Raw genomic sequence first — 20,075 nt, 5'->3', positions numbered from 1 at the left:
ATAGGATATGGCCTCCGGCTCACTACCCTGCGCCTCCTCTTCCTCCCTCTCCTCGCAGCTTGACCTGTTCTGCACGGCATCTCTGCATGCTCCCAGTCATGTTCTATGCCCAGTGGGAGCCCTAGTAGGCCACCCATGGTTGCCAGGAATCTTGTTCAGCACACTGTTGAAAACGACACCAACAGTAATGCAGGACCTGCCAAACCACTCTCTATAACAACTCTCTCCAAGTACAGGAAGCTTCAACAAACACATAGAATTGTACCAGGAGCCAGAATCAACAATCCGGCCACTAACCTGCAACACCTGCATGATCCCTTTAAATAGCGCTGGTGGGGGATCCTCCAGGCTGTCTAAGATGTGTTCCGCTGTTCTTGTTTAAGACAATGCGTTGGCTGGAGCGTTGAGTGCTAAAATGGCATCTATGCCTTTACATCAGCATTGCACACTGAGTTAAAGCATATTCTCCTTACTTTATATGATGCCGGCATTCGTTATCTGAGAATGCACAAACGCCTTTACCAAGATGGCGTCTGGCGCACGTCACATTAGAAGCATACATGTGCATTCCGGACGCCATTTTGGGATCTTAGGAGGCCGCATCGCACCTGAAAAATGGGCACTACACAGCCCAATATGTCCAAGGGTATTAAGCAAGATTACCACCAAAATCTACACTGACCACGTCCAGACATTACAAACAGATAGTGTAGCTATATCACCAAATCAGTGGAATACAAGTCTGAGGGAGTCATGCTGAAGCTGTATAGTGCCCTGATCAGGCCTCACCTTGAATATTATATTCAGTTCTCATCAATCAGGCCCTGAAGTGGTGCAAGGGCCACAAAGCTGATCTCTAGTGTCAGAGGGTTGAGTTATGAGGAATGGTTATAAAACTAAGACTCTTCAGTCTTGAAAAGTGGTATATGGGAGGGGACTTCATAGAGACACAAACTCACTAAGCAGAATAGGAAATGTTAATCTTGAATGCTACGTCAAGTTAAACTGTGATTGCAGGATAAGGGGACATAGATACAAACTGGTGAAAGACAAGTTTAGGATCATGTTAGCGAGTACTTCTCCATACAAACAGTGATCAATACCTGGAATGGGTAGTGGAAGCAAAAATTGTGAAATCATCGAAGAGACAGGCCTCGCTCATATCTATCCAATCATAGCCAAAGATTCTCTTCCAGCCCTTGCACCATTACCTCTGGAGTCCCCCGAGGATCTATCCTTGACCTCTTCTCTTCCTCATCTACATGCTGCCCTATGGCCACATCATCCACAGAAATTAGGTCAGCTTTCACATGAGTGCTGATAACACCCAGCTCAACTCCTCCACTGCCTCTGTGCTCAGATTGATTGTCCAACATCCAGTCTTGGATGAACCGCAATTTCTTCCCGTTAAACATTGGGAAGATGAAGCCATCATCTGTGGCCCCCACCACAAACTCCATACCCTTGTCAATGAATCCATTCTTCTCCGTGGTCATTGTCTCAGATTGAACCAGAATGTACGCAACTTTGGCATTTTGTTGGACCCCATAATTCTCTCCATCACCAAGACAACCTATTTCCACCTCTGTTATCATCTGCCTGCAGCCCTACCTCAGCCCTTCTTCCACTGAAACCCTCATCCATGCTATTGACTCCTCCAGACTTGACTATTCCAATGCTCTCCTATCCAGCTTCACATCCTCCATAAACTTCTGCTCACCCAAACCTCTGCTGCTTGTATTCTATCCCACACCAAGTCCCACTCACCCAGCAGAACTGTCCATTAAGACCTACATTGGCTCCCGGCCTTCCAACAGCTCAAATTTAAAATTCTCATCCTCTTGTTTAAATCTCTCAATGCCTTGGCCTCTCTATCATTGTAACTTCCTCCAGTACTACAACTCCCCCTTCCCCCGGGATTCTCCGCTCCTTTGACTCCGGCCTCGTGCATTTTCCTGCCGCTACCCCCCCACTACAAAGGAAACCTGGCAGATTTAATTCTGATATATGCACAATAAAGAGGCCATTAATTTCCTAATTCTGCATTGCTGGATTTGACCAGCTTGATTGGGCATCAGAGATGTCAATGGTCACATACACAGGGTTTTGAAGACATGCTTGACACCAGCCTTATGTTACTCTGTGCACCTCAGATGTCGTCAGTTCTCCTTTACCCGCCAAGCTAAATTATGCTTTTTTCCTTCTAGATTGAATACTGTATCTAAATTGAAAGTTTATAAGAAGAGCTGTTGACATTAGCTGCACGTAGCCAATGCTACAGAGGCAGCGTTGCTATGGCAAAAGATTGGCTGCAGTTTTCTGCGGCGTCTCTACCTAAATAGTAGAACACTGAATCCTCAACGAGGATAATGCAATTCCTGCACTGATTATGTTCTGGATTTCCCCCATAGGAGAGTTTTTGACAGTTGCTGCACAATCATCAGGGAAAGCGAGGCAAATCTTGCCCATGGTCCGCATGGATCTTGTGCCAGGTCAACCAAGCAGCAATAATATCGACTGTGAAGATATGAGATACTGGACAGCTCTGAGGAAGAATGGGCTGTATTATTACAAACGTGACGGCAGCTGTACGGCACAAATGTGGGACTAAAAAACAAACACAAAAATACACGCATTTTAGCAAATGCCAGAATTTGATTTATGATTGTAATATTACAGCTTTGACAATGTAACCGAGCAGCCTGCTTCATGTCACCGCACTGCAGAAGAAGCTTGCAGGCTGGCGGCTGTGTCTGGTAATAGATCACCATGGATTATTCAGAATCTGCTCCTCAGTGTATATTGTGTTCCTTGTCAATGTTTGAATTCTATTTCTCATTGTTGGTGTCCAAGGGAGGGCAATTACTAAGTGCAAGGACATTGGCAAAACGATAAACCAGTGCCCACTGATCAGTGCTTAATGCGGCTGTGAAGATGCGGGTACGAAGTAGATCTCCGTTCACGGCAGGCCGAGTCAACAGCACATTAAAACTGACATCATCACGGAGCCCCGAAAGCTCAGATGGAAAATAAGTGTCTCAATCACAGTGTTATTACCCACTTATATTTAAGTAACACATACGCGCTGCCAATGGACCTGAAAATGCACTACCTGGCATTGCAGCAGTGAAGCAAGCAATAATATTACTGAACAATAGAGTCAACAGTGAGAACAAAAATAAAGCTAAATTTAATACCCTGTTTTTAAAATCGGTTCGTAACTATTTTCAAACATCATATAGGAATCGGAGGAGAGAAATCCAAATGACACATTGTCAAAACAACAGGAACCATAAATCTGATGCCAGTTCTGTTGTGCTAACCCCAGTCTAAGTCAACTGTTGTAAATTACATGCTTCACAGCTCCTTTTCAAGTCTTCCTAACGGCTCATTTATATTCAGTTTGGAAGTGTCGGCTGTGAATATTAAGAGGGTGACTCCATGCCATCAGGTACAGCACCACAGAGCAGGGAGGCTTCAGCCATTTCTTCAAGGACAGACCGCGCAGCTTATATGCAAAATGGCTGGCAACCATGGTCTCTTTGGCTGCTCGGGGCAAAGCCACTGAAGCACTCCTACACTGTAGAGGGCAGCAGACAGACTTTGCAACTGCTGCACTGTACAGACCTTACCCAGACATTGGGACAGGCACCGCAGTGCTCAGCACAGTTGTTGCTGTTTGTGCTGTTTTAAAATGTATCCATCTCCCGTAGGAGCAGCCCCACAACAGAAACAGAAGTGTCCGAAACAGTGGCAGTTGGTATCCGACAACTGTTCCTGTGTAAATGCAGCATTAAGCCACCATCACTGTATTATACATTTTACTAATAAGCTCAATAATGATTCGCAGTTTCAGCATTAAGCATGGGGTGAGACAGGGAAATGACAATCCTTCAGTGAAATATTTAATCAAGCTTTAAAAACCTCTTCAGACTCTCCCGGCTGAAATGATGTGACTCCCATAAATAATGAATGAGAGAAGGCACTACTTAGGGCTGAAAATTGAGTACCATTGTGGAGTCTCAAATGTAATGCAACACTCAACAAGAGCACCATGCAGTTAAACCTTAACCCTGCTAAATAAACAGCAACTTTGTTAGATTACACAGCAAGTAACCCTTACCCTGAATAAACAGCAATGCAATACAGTTATATAGTTAGTAACCCTTACCATGCTGAATAAAATGTAACTGTACAGAGTTGCTGATCACATTAATTTATATAGTTTTAATTTTGCTCCATTTTGAGATTGTTAGAAATTGTGTGAGCAGGAATGAGCCAATGGCATTGCTAGGCTGGGTCTCTCACAATTCAAGTGGTAGTTGCTGTACTAATACGATTGTGCCTTATTTCACCTCATGTTTAGATATCTTTCTTGCTTGGTATTTTCCCAACTCTCTCTAACCACCAAGATTCTTGGGTAGTGGGACAGCGTTGCCAGAGAACTTCTCCATTTTGCTACTTGATGGCATGGTAGGGGCCACAATTCTATGGTTGTGGAGGGGTCATAGCAATAAGGAACGACCTTTTATGTTGCAGATCCCTTTGGACAAAGTTCAATTATTGTTATGTCCTCAGATCAAGAGGAGGCCATCAGGCTCTTACATTCACGCTCCACTTCTCACTGGACATATCTGCATGCCCCCACTCTTGTTTTGCTCTCCCAACTCTTGGGCAAGAAGAGACCTGTAACCAATCCAGGAAACCTCTGTCAAAAATTCCTTTCTGACCTCTGAAAAGCAATCAGATAAGCCCCAGGAGATTCCAATCTGTTGGTTATTACCCTAAACCTTATCTTCCTGGTGCTGTGACCTCATGGTTTTCCGAAAGTGCATCGAATGCCTTCCTGAAGGACTGCAAGGAATCAGTCCTCACTACCACATGTTGACTGCTGTTCCACAGGTCGACTGCTGTTCCACAGGTCAATCACCCCTGAGAAATATACAACTTCCGCACATCCAACCACATGCTTTACTTTCCCAATTTAAATAGATGGCCCCATGGCTTTGAGGTCTCACCCAAAGCCTTGTATAGCCCTATTATTGTGCCCTAATTTTAAACTGAACAATCCGGGCAATACAGCCCAAGACCCTGGTTACTCTGGCTGCAGCTGCCTGACATTGTGTCTGAACCTTTTAGAACTCTCAGCCAAATCAATAAGACAGAGGGTGGTTGTAGAGGGTTGTTTTTCAAACTGGAGGCCTGTGACCAGCGGTGTGCCTCAGGGATCGGTGCTGGGTCCGCTGTTATTTGTTATTTATATTAATGATTTGGATGAGAATTTAGGAGGCATGGTTAGTAAGTTTGCAGATGACACCAAGATTGGTGGCATTGTGGACAGTGAAGAAGGTTATCTAGGATTGCAACGGGATCTTGATAGATTGGGCCAGTGGGCCAATTAATGGCAGATGGAGTTTAATTTAGATAAATGTGAGGTGATGCATTTTGGTAGATCGAATCGGGCCAGGACCTACTCCGTTAATGGTAGGGCGTTGGGGAGAGTTATAGAACAAAGAGATCTAGGAGCACAGGTTCATAGCGCCTTGAAAGTGGAGTCACAGGTGGATAGGGTGGTGAAGAAAGCATTCGGCATGCTTGGTTTCATTGGTCAGAACATTGAATACAGGAGTTGGGATGTCTTGTTGAAGTTGTACAAGACATTAGTAAGGCCACACTTGGAATACTGTGTACAGTTCTGGTCACCCTATTATAGAAAGGATATTATTAAACTAGAAAGAGTGCAGAAAAGATTTACTAGGATGCTACCGGGACTTGATGGTTTGACTTATAGGGAGAGGTTGGATAGACTGAGACTTTTTTCCCTGGAGAGTAGGAGGTTAAGGGGTGATCTTATAGAAGTCTATAAAATAATGAGGGGCATAGATAAGGTAGATAGTCAAAATCTTTTCCCAAAGGTAGGGGAGTCTATAACGAGGGGGTATAGATTGAAGGTGAGAGGGGAGAGATACAAAAGGGTCCAGAGGGGCAATTTTTTCACTCAAAGGGTGGTGAGTGTCTGGAACGAGCTGCCAGAGGCAGTAGTAGAGGTGGGTACAATTTTGTCTTTTAAGAAGCATTTGGACAGTTACATGGGTAAGATGGGTATAGAGGGATATGGGACAAGTGCAGGCAATTGGGACTAGCTTAGTGGTATAAACTGGGCGACATGGACATGTTGGGCCGAAGGGCCTGTTTCCATGTTGTAAACTTCTATGATTCTATGATTTCAATACTCTGTGGACCTTGGTGCAAAGTAGAGTGAAGTTGGAGTGGTTAAATTACAAAATGTCCTTTGCTGGGTCTCACTATCTTACAGGTTTAAGCTTGCTTACTGTGGTAGGATGTATTCTGATATTACACTCTGATTAAGTGCATGCTGCCTAACCTAGTCGCCTGGTTATAACCTGATGAAACTGAACAAGTGGTGCCAAAGGACCCAAGTGCCAGTGAAACCAGGATTCAATCTCTTGAGCCTCTAATTGGGAGATTGACTCATTATTCTGCTGCTTGGATCATGGCCCTTCAGAGTATCCATCTACTTATTAACACAAACACTCGATAAAGGCCTTGAGTAATTAAATCTGGATATTTTTGCAGTTTTCAAAATAACGACTAATTGGCCCGAGTTTATAGATAGAGTTTAATTTGTGGTCAAGAAATTTAGATATTTGCAATTTTTTCAAATTGGTTCTTGGTATGTATTTATTGCCCATCACTAGTAGCTTTGAGAAGGTGTTGATGGGTCTGTCTTTTGTAGCAATTGTTTTTATAACTACTAATCAACTTCAGAGGACATTAAGAGTCAACCATGAACTGAGGCTGGATCCAAATTTAAGCCAGACTAGGTAGGGATGGTCGATGCCCTTCCCCAAAAGCATTAGTGAACTGGTTGAGTTTTTATGACAAAACAGTAGCTTTCATGGTCATCTTTTTCTGGTGCCAGCTCACAAATTACCACAGGCTGAAATCAGGGCCGCTCCCCATTTCATCCCTCACTGCCTATCTTGGCTCTGACCTTATGCTGCTTCTGTTCTGGAGACTGAACTGTGCTGCAAGCTGGGGGCAGGAATTTTTGCCATAGTTTGTGTGGGATCAGAATTCCCACCTATAGCAAGTAGCAATGTTCAACCCTGACGGAATAGTAGCCTCGGGTGGATCAGGAGCAGTGGTTGGGTGGGGGTGGGGAAGAGAAGAATGCCAGTGTGAATGGTGGGGGAGGGGAGAGGAGTGTGCCAGCGAGAGTGGTGGGGGAGGGGAGAGGAGTGTGCCACTGTGAGTGGTGGGGGAGGGGAGAGGAGTGTGCCAGCGAGAGTGGTGGGGGAGGGGAGAGGAGTGTGCCAGCGAGAGTGGTGGGGGAGGGGAGAGGAGTGTGCCAGCGTGAGGGGTGGGGGAGGGGAGAGGAGTGTGCCAGCGTGAGGGGTGGGGGAGGGGAGAGGAGTGTGCCAGCGTGAGGGGTGGGGGAGGGGAGAGGAGTGTGCCAGCGTGAGGGGTGGGGGAGGGGAGAGGAGTGTGCCAGCGTGAGTGGTGGGGGAGGGGTGAGGAGTGTGCCAGCGTGAGTGGTGGGGGAGGGGTGAGGAGTGTGCCAGCGTGAGTGGTGGGGGAGGGGTGAGGAGTGTGCCAGCGTGAGTGGTGGGGGAGGGGAGAGGAGTGTGCCAGCGTGAGGGGTGGGGGAGGGGAGAGGAGTGTGCCAGTGTGAGTGGTGGGGGAGGGGTGAGGAGTGTGCCAGCGTGAGTGGTGGGGGAGGGGTGAGGAGTGTGCCAGCGTGAGGGGTGGGGGAGGGGAGAGGAGTGTGCCAGCGTGAGGGGTGGGGGAGGGGAGAGGAGTGTGCCAGCGTGAGGGGTGGGGGAGGGGAGAGGAGTGTGCCAGCGTGAGTGGTGGGGGAGGGGAGAGGAGTGTGCCAGCGTGAGGGGTGGGGGAGGGGAGAGGAGTGTGCCAGCGTGAGTGGTGGGGGAGGGGAGAGGAGTGTGCCAGTGTGAGTGGTGGGGGAGGGGAGAGGAGTGTGCCAGTGTGAGTGGTGGGGGAGGGGAGAGGAGTGTGCCAGTGTGAGTGGTGGGGGAGGGGAGAGGAGTGTGCCAGTGTGAGTGGTGGGGGAGGGGAGAGGAGTGTGCCAGCGTGAGGGGTGGGGGAGGGGAGAGGAGTGTGCCAGCGTGAGGGGTGGGGGAGGGGAGAGGAGTGTGCCAGCGTGAGGGGTGGGGGAGGGGAGAGGAGTGTGCCAGCGTGAGGGGTGGGGGAGGGGAGAGGAGTGTGCCAGTGTGAGTGGTGGGGGAGGGGAGAGGAGTGTGCCAGTGTGAGTGGTGGGGGAGGGGTGAGGAGTGTGCCAGCGAGAGTGGTGGGGGAGGGGAGAGGAGTGTGCCAGCGAGAGTGGTGGGGGAGGGGAGAGGAGTGTGCCAGCGTGAGTGGTGGGGGAGGGGAGAGGAGTGTGCCAGTGTGAGTGGTGGGGGAGGGGAGAGGAGTGTGCCAGTGTGAGTGGTGGGGGAGGGGAGAGGAGTGTGCCAGCGAGAGTGGTGGGGGAGGGGAGAGGAGTGTGCCAGCGTGAGTGGTGGGGGAGGGGAGAGGAGTGTGCCAGCGTGAGTGGTGGGGGAGGGGAGAGGAGTGTGCCAGCGTGAGTGGTGGGGGAGGGGTGAGGAGTGTGCCAGTGTGAGTGGTGGGGGAGGGGAGAGGAGTGTGCCAGTGTGAGTGGTGGGGGAGGGGAGAGGAGTGTGCCAGTGTGAGTGGTGGGGGAGGGGAGAGGAGTGTGCCAGTGTGAGTGGTGGGGGAGGGGAGAGGAGTGTGCCAGTGTGAGTGGTGGGGGAGGGGTGAGGAGTGTGCCAGTGTGAGTGGTGGGGGAGGGGAGAGGAGTGTGCCAGTGTGAGTGGTGGGGGAGGGGAGAGGACTGTGCCAGTGTGAGTGGTGGGGGAGGGGAGGGGAGTGTGCCAGTGTGAGTGGTGTGGGTGGGGTGAGGAGTGTGCCAGTGTGAGTGGTGGGGGAGGGGTGGGGAGTGTGCCAGTGTGAGTGGTGTGGGTGGGGTGAGGAGTGTGCCAGTGTGAGTGGTGGGGGAGGGGTGGGGAGTGTGCCAGTGTGAGTGGTGTGGGTGGGGTGAGGAGTGTGCCAGTGTGAGTGGTGGGGGAGGGGAGAGGAGTGTGCCAGTGTGAGTGGTGGGGGAGGGGAGAGGAGTGTGCCAGTGTGAGTGGTGGGGGAGGGGAGAGGAGTGTGCCAGTGTGAGTGGTGGGGGAGGGGAGAGGAGTGTGCCAGTGTGAGTGGTGGGGGAGGGGAGAGGAGTGTGCCAGTGTGAGTGGTGGGGGAGGGGAGAGGAGTGTGCCAGTGTGAGTGGTGGGGGAGGGGTGGGGAGTGTGCCAGTGTGAGTGGTGGGGGAGGGGAGAGGAGTGTGCCAGTGTGAGTGGTGGGGGAGGGGAGAGGAGTGTGCCAGTGTGAGTGGTGGGGGAGGGGTGGGGAGTGTGCCAGTGTGAGTGGTGGGGGAGGGGGGAGGAGTGTGCCAGTGTGAGTGGTGGGGGAGGGGTGGGGAGTGTGCCAGTGTGAGTGGTGGGGGAGGGGAGAGGAGTGTGCCAGTGTGAGTGGTGGGGGAGGGGAGAGGAGTGTGCCAGTGTGAGTGGTGGGGGAGGGGAGAGGAGTGTGCCAGTGTGAGTGGTGGGGGAGGGGAGAGGAGTGTGCCAGTGTGAGTGGTGGTGTGGGTGGGGTGGGAAACAACAGCGCCAACGTAAATAGTGGAGATTATTGAAGAGTGCCAGCACGAATACAGGGATGGGAGTAGCCTGCCAGTGTGAATATAATCAGAATACATCAAGAAGTGTCAAAAATCAAAATTTCCTGATGGGGCTTGTGCCTACCCCTAGCCCTCCCTCCTCCCCTCTCCCCACAAACAAGGAACATTTCCAAGTTTGCCACTGCACAAACTGTACTTTTTGTACTTGCTTTTTCTCGATAATACAAATGATGGAATATTGGGTATATCTGCAGCTTAGGTCATGGCAAGTTCATATCCTGCTGCACTCCCACTGTAACTAGTACTTTTTGTTTGTTATGTGAGGCCATTGGATTCAGTTTACACAGAAAATAAATTGAATTGTGGAACATGATCCCAAAACACTTATTCAGTTGCCTTGAAGCAGTGGTCTTGCTCAAGGGCCTTTATTAAATGCTATTTTACAGCTGTACATTGTTTCTTTTTTAGTTGTCTGCTTTTTTGGGGCTGCGTCAGGTTTTTTTTAAAAAAGGAGTTGGTCATCTTTCCTGTGATTTGTAGGTTGACATGTATGTCACAACGCTGCTAAGTAATCCCCTGGAGTAACTGGCTTTAGTAGCAAAGGTGACCAAGGCCCAAAATATTTGTGGGACAGGCCCATTGCTCTCCTTCTTGCTGCTTGATGTTGACCTCTGCAAACTGCACCCAGCAATCCCATCATCGAATACCGATTAAAAATTGCAATGGATGGTGGGATGCTGATACATTTGGAATGTGCTCTATGTCTAAAAGAAAATGGGATCAGAGAATGGTGATATCCTTTGTGGAAACTATGCACTGTTGTTGAATGCTCAGGCTGGCTCATACACTGTCTACTTTGTGTAATATAATTTATTGGAAACACCAGAAGGTTAAATTCACTGACCTGTGTCTTGCGTATTCTTAAGTCAGCCGAGGATCTGTTCTGACCCTCTTCTTGTTCTATGCTCTGTTCAATACCTGGGGAAATAAAATGGAAAGACTCTAAGATATGTCATTGGGTTTATAGTAAAGACCTTCTCCAAAGGCCAGTAAAAGGCCCAGTACAGGTCTTACAATTAGTACATAATATTGATGTATAATATAAATTTTTAACATTCAGTACACAATACCAGTGCATAATATACCATGAACAGTATACATTATAAAAAGTACACTATCCATTAATCTACAGTACACACCATACACTTCACAATATCAGTACACATTAAAATACACTACATACAATATATAGCACATAATGTACAACTAGTTGATCTCCCATGGCAATGCACACAGAGTGTGAAGCTCCAGTACAGTTCTTGCATGTGTAATTACAATGACTGTTAATAATGTGATGTGATCTCTCTGTAAAGCAGTGCATGGAAATTGACAGAACAATGGCACCTCACTGTTAATGCTACTTGCAGTTGCAGTTGCAATGGGTGAGGAGTGGGATATGAAGAAACTACATCTTGGAACAGTTCAAAAACAGAATACTTTTATTGCTCCAAGGGGCATGTAAGAGACCAAGATATAACAATTCGACCATTGCAAGGTAAGAAGAGTGGAGGTTGTGTGTACTGAGAGTGTGTGATCTGCAGGCAGTTGATGAACATAGAATGGAATCATCAGCAAGAGTTGATACGAACGATTAGAAGGAGCACTGGGAGAGCCCTGAGTTAATGGAAAGAGGCAAAGATTGAGCCATCAATGCAATTTGAACATAGGTTTAGTGAGAGGCCGTCTGATTTAGAAGTGCAAAATGCCAGACCCTGCCAAAGGCTCTGAAGATGTCCAAGGTAATACATCACCACAGTGTTCAAGGGCAGAGTGCCAGAGGTGAGTAAGACAGGCAGCAAGATCAGCAGTGGAGCAGCCATGCTGAAAATCATACTAGGGATCATGATTAGGACAGGACAGAACTTTCAAGGTGATGGATGCCTCGAGAGTTAACCACAGCCTGTATAATTTCAGATAACACTCAATGATGCGAGAGCCTTGCCTGTCGCAAAACTGAGGCCAACACAGGGTAGCAGGAAAAACACCAGGCAAGATTCAGTGAATGTCAAGAAGATGTAAATAATCCATGGTCTGAACCTTCCTTTAATAAACCTTGCCCTCTTCAAACTCCATTGGATCCCTGTTTTTTTCCCCACGCAGTGAATTCAAAACCCTTCTCCTCATCTACAAGCTGGCTCCCCTCTCTAACTCTGTAACCTTTTTCAGTCCTATGTACTGGTGTACACCCTCCACACTTCCGATTCTGGATCCCTCCCCCTACCCCTCCCCCCTCCTTTACTGGCAGAACCATTTCAACCCAAATCCTGGAGCTCTTTCCCTAAATCCCCACCTCTTTGTCCCTCTTCAAAAACCTACTTCTCTGAACTTGCCTTCAGTCACTGCTGAAGCCTGTTACTCCGGCTTGGCAGCTGTTTTTACCTCTGTGAAGCACCTGGGGTGGGGTGGGGGGGTGCGTTTTATTACACTAGGTAATAGTGTATAGGCTATTATAGGGATGTATCAGGATGTTTTATTACACCAAAGGCACTACATAAAAGAACGGCTGAGTTGACAGTGTGCAGTTCACCAATAACATTGCTTTGCTGAACTCAGCAGCAATCCCCTCGAGTGGCAGATTGAATCCCCTGGATTTTAGATTTTAAAGCAGCTCAGCCAGAAAATGATTTCTCATTTTGAATAAAATAATTAAATTAAAAGTTTAAGTACCATTTAATAAGGTACTTAAATATGATAATTATTAACCATTTAATAATGCCATGTAATTGGAATCTGAAAGATCATTTTATATAGACATTTAAAAGATGTAATGAAAAACAAATTAAACTGAATCAAATTTACAAGTCTTTTAAATTAACAAACTGCTATTTAACTTAAAATCGTAAGATAGTTTAATTCAACTAATTTTTTAATTTCTACATTTCCTACAATTGGTTTTCCCACTCCCACTTGACCCTACAGCATATGGGAATCGCACTAATATTAGTCGGATAGTTTCACATGGGAATCCCACCAGCTGGAGTGCGGGGGGGGAAAGAGAGGGGGAGGGGGGAGATTGGGAGGGAAGGAGAGAGAAGAACAAGAGCCCTAGGGAGACTGATTGCTCAGCCCCTTGAATACAGTTCAAGGCAGTCAACCAATCAGTAACATCCATGCGATATTCACAGGTCGGAGGTCCCCGTAGATATCTACAGGTTAGACCATCCTGCCCATGAGTGAAGAAAAACAGCAAGAATGAGACTTTGTGGAGTGACAGGAACTGAAGAAAATAATGTTTAACGGAAAAAAAAAGTTATCACACAAAAACACAGAATAAATGAGTAAAACAGAAACAATCAGAGATGTGAAAGGGGAGTCGAGCGAGACACACATTTCAGCACTGACAGAGGAGCTAATGTGGCAGAATCTGAAGTGCTGAACCATGAATAATTTAACCTGTTTGGATGCTGGATCCTGTTAGAACCATTCACTTACTCTTTAACTTGGAGCGGACCTTATTTGCTGTCTTCTTGATATCCGCCATCAGTTCTTCTAATTCCTCCTTTGTTTCTGAAAGACAGAGAACATTAACCATGAGTGCCTGATGGTGCTGGATAATGCAATGAGCCCTTATTGACCCAACCCTTCCATAGCACAGACTCAAGAAGAATGATAAATTGTTAGGATGGAAAGGAGTATCATTACTGAGGTGCTTATAAGACCATAAGAGATAGGAACAGGTGTAGGCCATTCGGCCCCTTGAGCCTGCTCCACCATTCAATGAGATCATGGCTGATCTGATTTTTACCTCAACTCCACTTTCCCGCCTTTTCCCTATATCCTTTGACTCCCCTGCTGATCAAAAATTTGTCTAACTCAGCCTTGAATGTATTCAATGACTCAGCCTCCACAGCCCTCTGGGGTTAAGAATTCCAAAGATTCACGACCCTCTGGGAAAAGAAATTCCTCCTCATTTCCGTCTTAAACGGGCAACCCCTTATTCTGAGACTATGACCCCTAGTTTTAGATTCCCCCAGGAGGGGTAACATCCTCTCAGCATCTACCCTATCAAGTCACCTCAGAATCTTGTATCATGCTTCATCTCTTTACTATTCTATCAGCTACCCTGGATAGAATTTCCTGGGAACTGGCAGACTGTCCTTTCCCAATAGGTAGCAGTGAAGGCCCACAGTTGAAAATTCTCTTGTCTGATGGAGATGGCACAATAAAAGTCACCATCCACATTATCAGCCAGTCCAAGCATAACTGACCAAAACCAGAACAAACCCAGCACAGCAAATCAAAACAAAAGAAGCTGTCAGATCAGACCACAATTTAATCACAGGCAACCGATCTCTCAATTAGATTCTTGCTTGTAACTCACTCACAGCGATCTTAAGATGTATTAGGTTCTGGTACGTTTACATTCAGAGTGCTGTTTCCAGTTTTGGTCCCCAAACATGGTGATGGATATCAAGGTGCTAGAGTGATGCAGAGGATGGTGACTCATAACACCAAATCCTATAGGGTAGGCTCCAAGAGTAAGGGTTAGTTACTTTGGAGAAACGCAGGCTTAGATGGGATATGACTGAAGTTTTTATAATGATGAAGGATACAATAACTTACACATATATAGTGCCTTTAACGTAGAAAAACGTCCCAAGGCTCTTCACAGAGGTGTAATCTAAAGAAGGGCATATTAGAACGGGTGACCAAAGCTTGGTCAAAGAAATGGGTTTGCAAGAAAGTCTTAAAGGAGGAGAGGGAGGTGGAGAGGCAGAGAGGTTTAGGGAGGGAATTCCAGAGCGTAAGTCCTAGACGTACAAACATACAAATTATGCATCACGATTCAGACATTCCCTATCCACCTGGATCCATGTAATCTACTAGGAGAGATGAAAGAAATGGATAAAACTCAAGCATATTAATGGAAAAAAAAATGGGAAAATTCCTCTCGGCCCTTTAGCTGATTGAAGCTAGTCCAGATCACATTGACTCTGATTTACATTACAGGGTAACTTACCTAGAGAGAAACTATTTCCGCTGGTTGGAGATTCTAGGAGTAGGGGGCACAGTCTAAAAATTAGAGCCAGACCTTTCAGGAGTGAGATTAAAAAACATTTCTACACACAAAGGGTGGTAGAAGTTTGGAACTCTCTTCTGCAAACGGCAATTGATACTAGCTCAATTGCTAAATTTAAATCTGAGACAGATAGCTTTTTGGCAATCAAAGGTATTAAGGGATATGGGCCAAAGGCAGGTAAATGGAGTTAGATCACAGATCAGCCATGATCTTATCAAATGGTGGAGCAGGCACGAGGGGCTGAATGGCCTACTCCTGTTTCTATGTTCATAGATGATCTCTGACCCAACCAGAAACAGATCCAGCTCTGTCTGGAAGGAATACAGTGAATCAACTTTCACCACACGAGCCAGCAACCTGTTCCACAGTTGTACAACCTTCCGAGAACTCTGCGCTCCTCCAACTCAGGCCTCTTGTGCTTCCCCCACTCCCTTCATTCCATCATTGGCCGTGTGTCTTCAGCCAGCAGGGATCAGTATTAGCACCTTTGTTATTTATTATTTTCATTAATGACCTCGTAGGTGTTGGGGGAATGATCCACAGGTTTTTGGACAGTACTAAGATACGGCGAGTGTTAGGGCTATAGAGGATGCTCAATTCCACCTATTTCTGCCCTTACATAACTTGTAACCTCTGGTCCTCCCTAATCTATCCAGCTAAAATAATTGGTCCACATAAACACAATCTAGTCCCTTCATTATTTTATAAACCTGGATCAAATCGCCCAAGTATACGCTTTTCTAATGTATACAGACCTAGCTCTTTGAACCTATCTCAGTAACTAAGGTGTTTTAGACTGGGAATTAAGCTCTGCACCCTTTCCAAAGCCTTGATATCCACGACGATGTGAGGAGACAAAAACTGGACACATTATTCTAACTGAGGCCTAATCAAGGTCTTGTGCAAGGACAAAATGGTGTACATTTTTGGAGTAAATTGTCCTGTGTTAACAACCTAGAACCCCGTTTGCTTTAGCAATAACTTCACGGGTTAGTGATGAACCTTTAGTGAGTGCTGCATTATAAAACTCAGATTTCTTTCTTTCAGCACTGGATGCAATTCTGTTCCCTGCAAGGTGTATGTATATTAAGCATTAGACCTGCCGATGTGCATAACACTGCGCTTTTCTAAATTAAACATCATTTGCCAAAAACCACTCCATTCCCCCAATACATCGAGATCTACTTGCAGCAGTTGAGCATCCTCTATAGTCCTAACACTTGTGCGTATCTTAGTATTGTCCAAAAACTTGCGGATCATTCCCTCAACACCTATGAGATCATTAAAGAAAATGGTAAATAGCAAAGATACTAATACTGACCCCTGCTGGCTGAAGGCATGCGGCCAATGGTGGAATGAAGGGAGTGGGGAAAGCACAAGAGGCCTGAGTTGGAGGAACGCAGAGTCCTTGGAGGGTTGTAGGGCTGGAAAAGATAACAGAGATAGGGGTGAGGCCAGGAAGGGATGAGGATGAGAATTTTAAATTTTAGGTATGGGAGACTGGGAGCCACTGTAGGTCAGTGAGCACAGGGATGATGGGTGAATGGGAATTGGCATGTGATAGCATACAGGCAGCAATGTTTAGGATGAGCTGCAGTTTATAGAGGATGAAGGATGGGAGGTCTACCAGGAGAGCATCGGAATAGTCAAGTCTGGAGGTGACAAAGCTTGGGGGTCAAGTAGGACACCAAAGTTGCAAACAGTCTGGTTCAACCCGAAACAATGGCTGGTGAGGGGGATGGAATCAGTGGCGAGGGTACAGAGTTTGTGGCAGGGGACGAAGATGATGGCTTCAGTCTTCCCAATGTTTAGCTGGAGGAAATTAACGCTCATCCGGAATTGGATGTCAGACAGGTTGCCTGACAACACAGAGGTAGTAAAAGGGATGGAGGGAGGTAGTGGAGAGGTAGCACTGGGTTTCATCAACGTACAAGCGGAATCTGACCCCATGCTTTCAGATGATCTCACCAAGGGGAAGCATGTGGATAAGGACGAGGAGGGGATCAAGGATAGGTCCTTGGGAGTCTCCAGAAATAACAGTGTGGAGTTGGGAAGAGAATCCCTTGCTGGAGATGCTCTGGCTATGATTGGATAGGTAAGAGTGGAACCAAACGAGGGCAGGCCCACTGAGCTGGACAGCAGAGGTGAACTGGTGGAAGAGGATGGTACGATTGACTGTGTCAAAGGCTACAAAGAGGTTGAGAAGGGCGAGGAGGGATAGTGCATCGTGATTCCAGTCACAGAGAGGAATTTGTGACTTTCAGTGCTGTGGCACAGGCAGAAACCTGATTGGAGAGATTCAATCATGGAGTTGCCAGAAGGATGGGCATGGATTTGGGAGGTGACAACATGTTCAAGGACTTTAGAGAGGAGAGGGAGATGGGTGATGGGGCGGTAATTTGCAAGGACAGAGGGCGCAAGCGTCAGTTTTTAAGGAGGGAATGATGAAGGTAGTTTTGAAAAGGAGGGGGACAATACCTAAGGAGATGGAACCATTTAGAATGTCAGCTTGCATTGGGGGCAGGAAGGGAAGTTTGGTGCTCAGCAGTTTAGTGAGAATGGGATCAAGGAAGGCAGGAAATGGCTTTCATGGACAAAACAAACTTGGAGAGGGCGTGAGAAGAGACAGGAGAAAAATTAGAGTAGAATTAGGGTTCAGGGCTAGGGCAGGGGGTGTCTTGGGGGGGGTGTGGCTTGATGGGCAAGGGGAAGGCAGGGATATAAGAGAGGCAGCTGAAGGTAAGATCTCAATCTTAGTGAAGTCCATATACTTCTCACACTTGTTGGAGGTGAGGGTGGAGGGGGCAGGGGAGAGGGGTTATGGAGATAGTTGGTAGTGGGGAAAAGAAGCTGAGGTCTCTTGGAGTTTGCTTGATTGCCTTAGGGAGTCAGAGCAATTTCTCTGAATTGGCCACAGGTTCTTTTCCCTCAGATATTTGCCTCTCCCAGGAGATAGTATGGATGGTAGTGAGTGCATTGTGTGCGAGGTTGCATTGTCAATGGGATGGGATGGGCATAATGGGCCAGATGGTCTTTTCTTACCCCTCTTTTCATATATTCATATCCATTATTCAGTATATAAACCATCCAAATGCCTCTATTAAACTTCAGCCTGTAACTCATTCCTGGGCATCTGTTATTTCATATATAAACTATCTGTACCCCTTGACTAAATTCCAGCCTGTAACTCACTGCTGCAGATCTGTTATTTTTTATGTAAACCATTTGAGTCCCTTTAACTTGCATTTAACCCATACTGTACTAGATCTGAGAGTGCTTGATGCTAACACTGGGTGTGGAAAACTTTCCACTCTGATATATATTTCATTTTGATCAGCACAAACATTCAAAATCAACTGACAGATGGATTGATAGATAGATATGTGAGAGAGAGAGAGAGAGAGAGAGAGAGAGAGAGAGAGAGAGAAAGGAAGAAAGAAAGACATTACTGAAATAGATGATGCATTGATAGATTCATGGATAATAGATAATAGATAAGTTGAAGACAGTCCTGAACCTTTGAAATCTACATTTGCTTCAAGCCACACAATGAGAGGATACTGCTCTTTCCTAGATCTCCAGCAATTAGTTTGAATCCTGGACTCTGTCCTACCCCCAAGCTCTCTCCAGCATTCCCCCGATTGCCTGATTTTGACGGTCTTTTTTCTCTCACTTTCCCCCAGCCACAACCTCTCAATTTCTCCCTTCGCCATTCACCCAGTGTCTGGTTTCAGTCCTGGACTCTCTCCTATACTATCCTGTGGAAATTGACAAAACAGATCAAGCAACTACAAACCCATCAACCTCACATCAATACCTGGTAAAATAATGGAATTGGATTATCAGGAATAAATTTGAGGTTTACATGGATAATAATTTAATAAACAGCAGTAAACATGGATTCAGAAGGGGAAAGATCCTGCCTAACCAATCTCCTCAATTTTTTTTTTTGAGGAAGCAACATTCCAAATATACAAAGGGAAGCTGCATGATTTTGTGGTCCTAGACTTCCAGAAAGCACTTACTGAAGTCCCGCATCAAAAGTTGCTCCTGGAGAAATTTAGGATATACAGCCTTGGAAAGACATCACTGAGAAGGGATCTCATATAGGTATACAAGATAGTCAATCGTACAGAAAAAGTACACCTGTAATGTTATTTCAAATTAAACCATAACAGTAGGACAAAGGAATAAAAGTTCAAACTAGTGAAAAGCAAATTTAGGACAGATATGAAGAAGTTCTTCACTGCACTCAACATTTGGAGTGGATCGCTAAGTGGAGTAGTCAAAGCAAACATTTAAGAAACAGCAAATGTGCTGATTTCAGGGGAGAAACTGTAGTTTTTTTTCCCCTGGATGGATAACCTAAAACAGGCTGGATGGCCTTCCTAATCTACATGCATTTTGAGAAAGAAGTGTCCCTCAACTGATCAATCCTGTAAGAATATTTTAATGCTATGAGGAACGAGTTGGAGAAACGATGACAGAATAGCTTCCTGAAGAAAAAACTGACTCTTGCTTTGGCGCTGAATGTTCTCTGACCAAGTGTGGCAGGAAGACAACAACAACTTGCAATTATAAGGTGTCTTTAATGTAAAAAAAATCCCAAGGTGATTCACAGATAGATTTAAGGAAAGTAGATGCTTTCAGGTAGAAGAGATTCAGAGGTGTGTCCACAAGTTTAGTCAAAAAGATTGATTTTCTGGAGGAGAGTTTCAGGGAGGGAAATCCAAAGAGTAGGACTAAGGCAATTAAAAGCTTTGCCACCAATCATGCGAGGAATGGAGCGGGGTGCACAGGAGCATGGAATTAGAGAAACAGAGTACTTGGAAGGGGATAGAGGGCTGTAGGATATTGCAGAGATAGCGTCGGGCAAGCCATGGAGGGATTTATAGTGGAGGATAAGTGATGTGATGTGTCAGGGATGGGGAGCCAGTGTAGGATGGTGGTGATGCTAAAGAAGGACCGTGTAGGATGGGATACAGGTGGCAAAGTTTTGGAAAAGTTGGAGTTTATGGCAGGCAGAAGATGGGAACCCAGCAAGGAGAACATTAGGGTAATCTGCACTGGAAGTGACAAAGGCATCTATGAGGGTTTCAGCAGCGGAGGGGCTCAGGTAGGATGAAGCGGGCAATGTTGCAGAGGTGGAAATAGGGGGTAAATTTTAACCCCCAAGAATGGGTGGGTTCGGCCCGGTGGGAGGTCAAAATAACAGGTTTTTGGCGCGAGATCGTGTCCCGGCTCCAACTCGCCCACTTCTGGGTTAAACCCAGGCAGGGACTAGCTTAGTGGTAT

At 46.4% G+C, this 20,075-nt stretch overlaps 1 protein-coding gene across 1 annotated transcript in view; it reads right to left on the bottom strand.

Annotated features, from left to right (window-relative positions):
- The window catches only part of LOC137299254 (syntaxin-1A-like), a 194,812-nt gene that overhangs the window by 83,366 nt on the left and 91,371 nt on the right, over positions 1 to 20,075 (bottom strand). Inside the window, exons 4-5 of the mRNA XM_067967917.1 lie at positions 13,193 to 13,267; positions 10,605 to 10,678 (exon numbers count right to left, since the gene is read on the bottom strand). Of these exons, the coding sequence (XP_067824018.1) occupies positions 10,605 to 10,678; positions 13,193 to 13,267 (149 nt within the window). The remainder of the gene's footprint in view (positions 1 to 10,604; positions 10,679 to 13,192; positions 13,268 to 20,075) is intronic.

This window comes from Heptranchias perlo, chromosome 28 (assembly GCF_035084215.1).
Source record: "Heptranchias perlo isolate sHepPer1 chromosome 28, sHepPer1.hap1, whole genome shotgun sequence".
Lineage (NCBI taxonomy): Eukaryota > Metazoa > Chordata > Chondrichthyes > Hexanchiformes > Hexanchidae > Heptranchias > Heptranchias perlo.
Note: the sequence above shows the minus strand (reverse complement) of the source record. Positions and strands in the feature narration are given on the sequence as shown.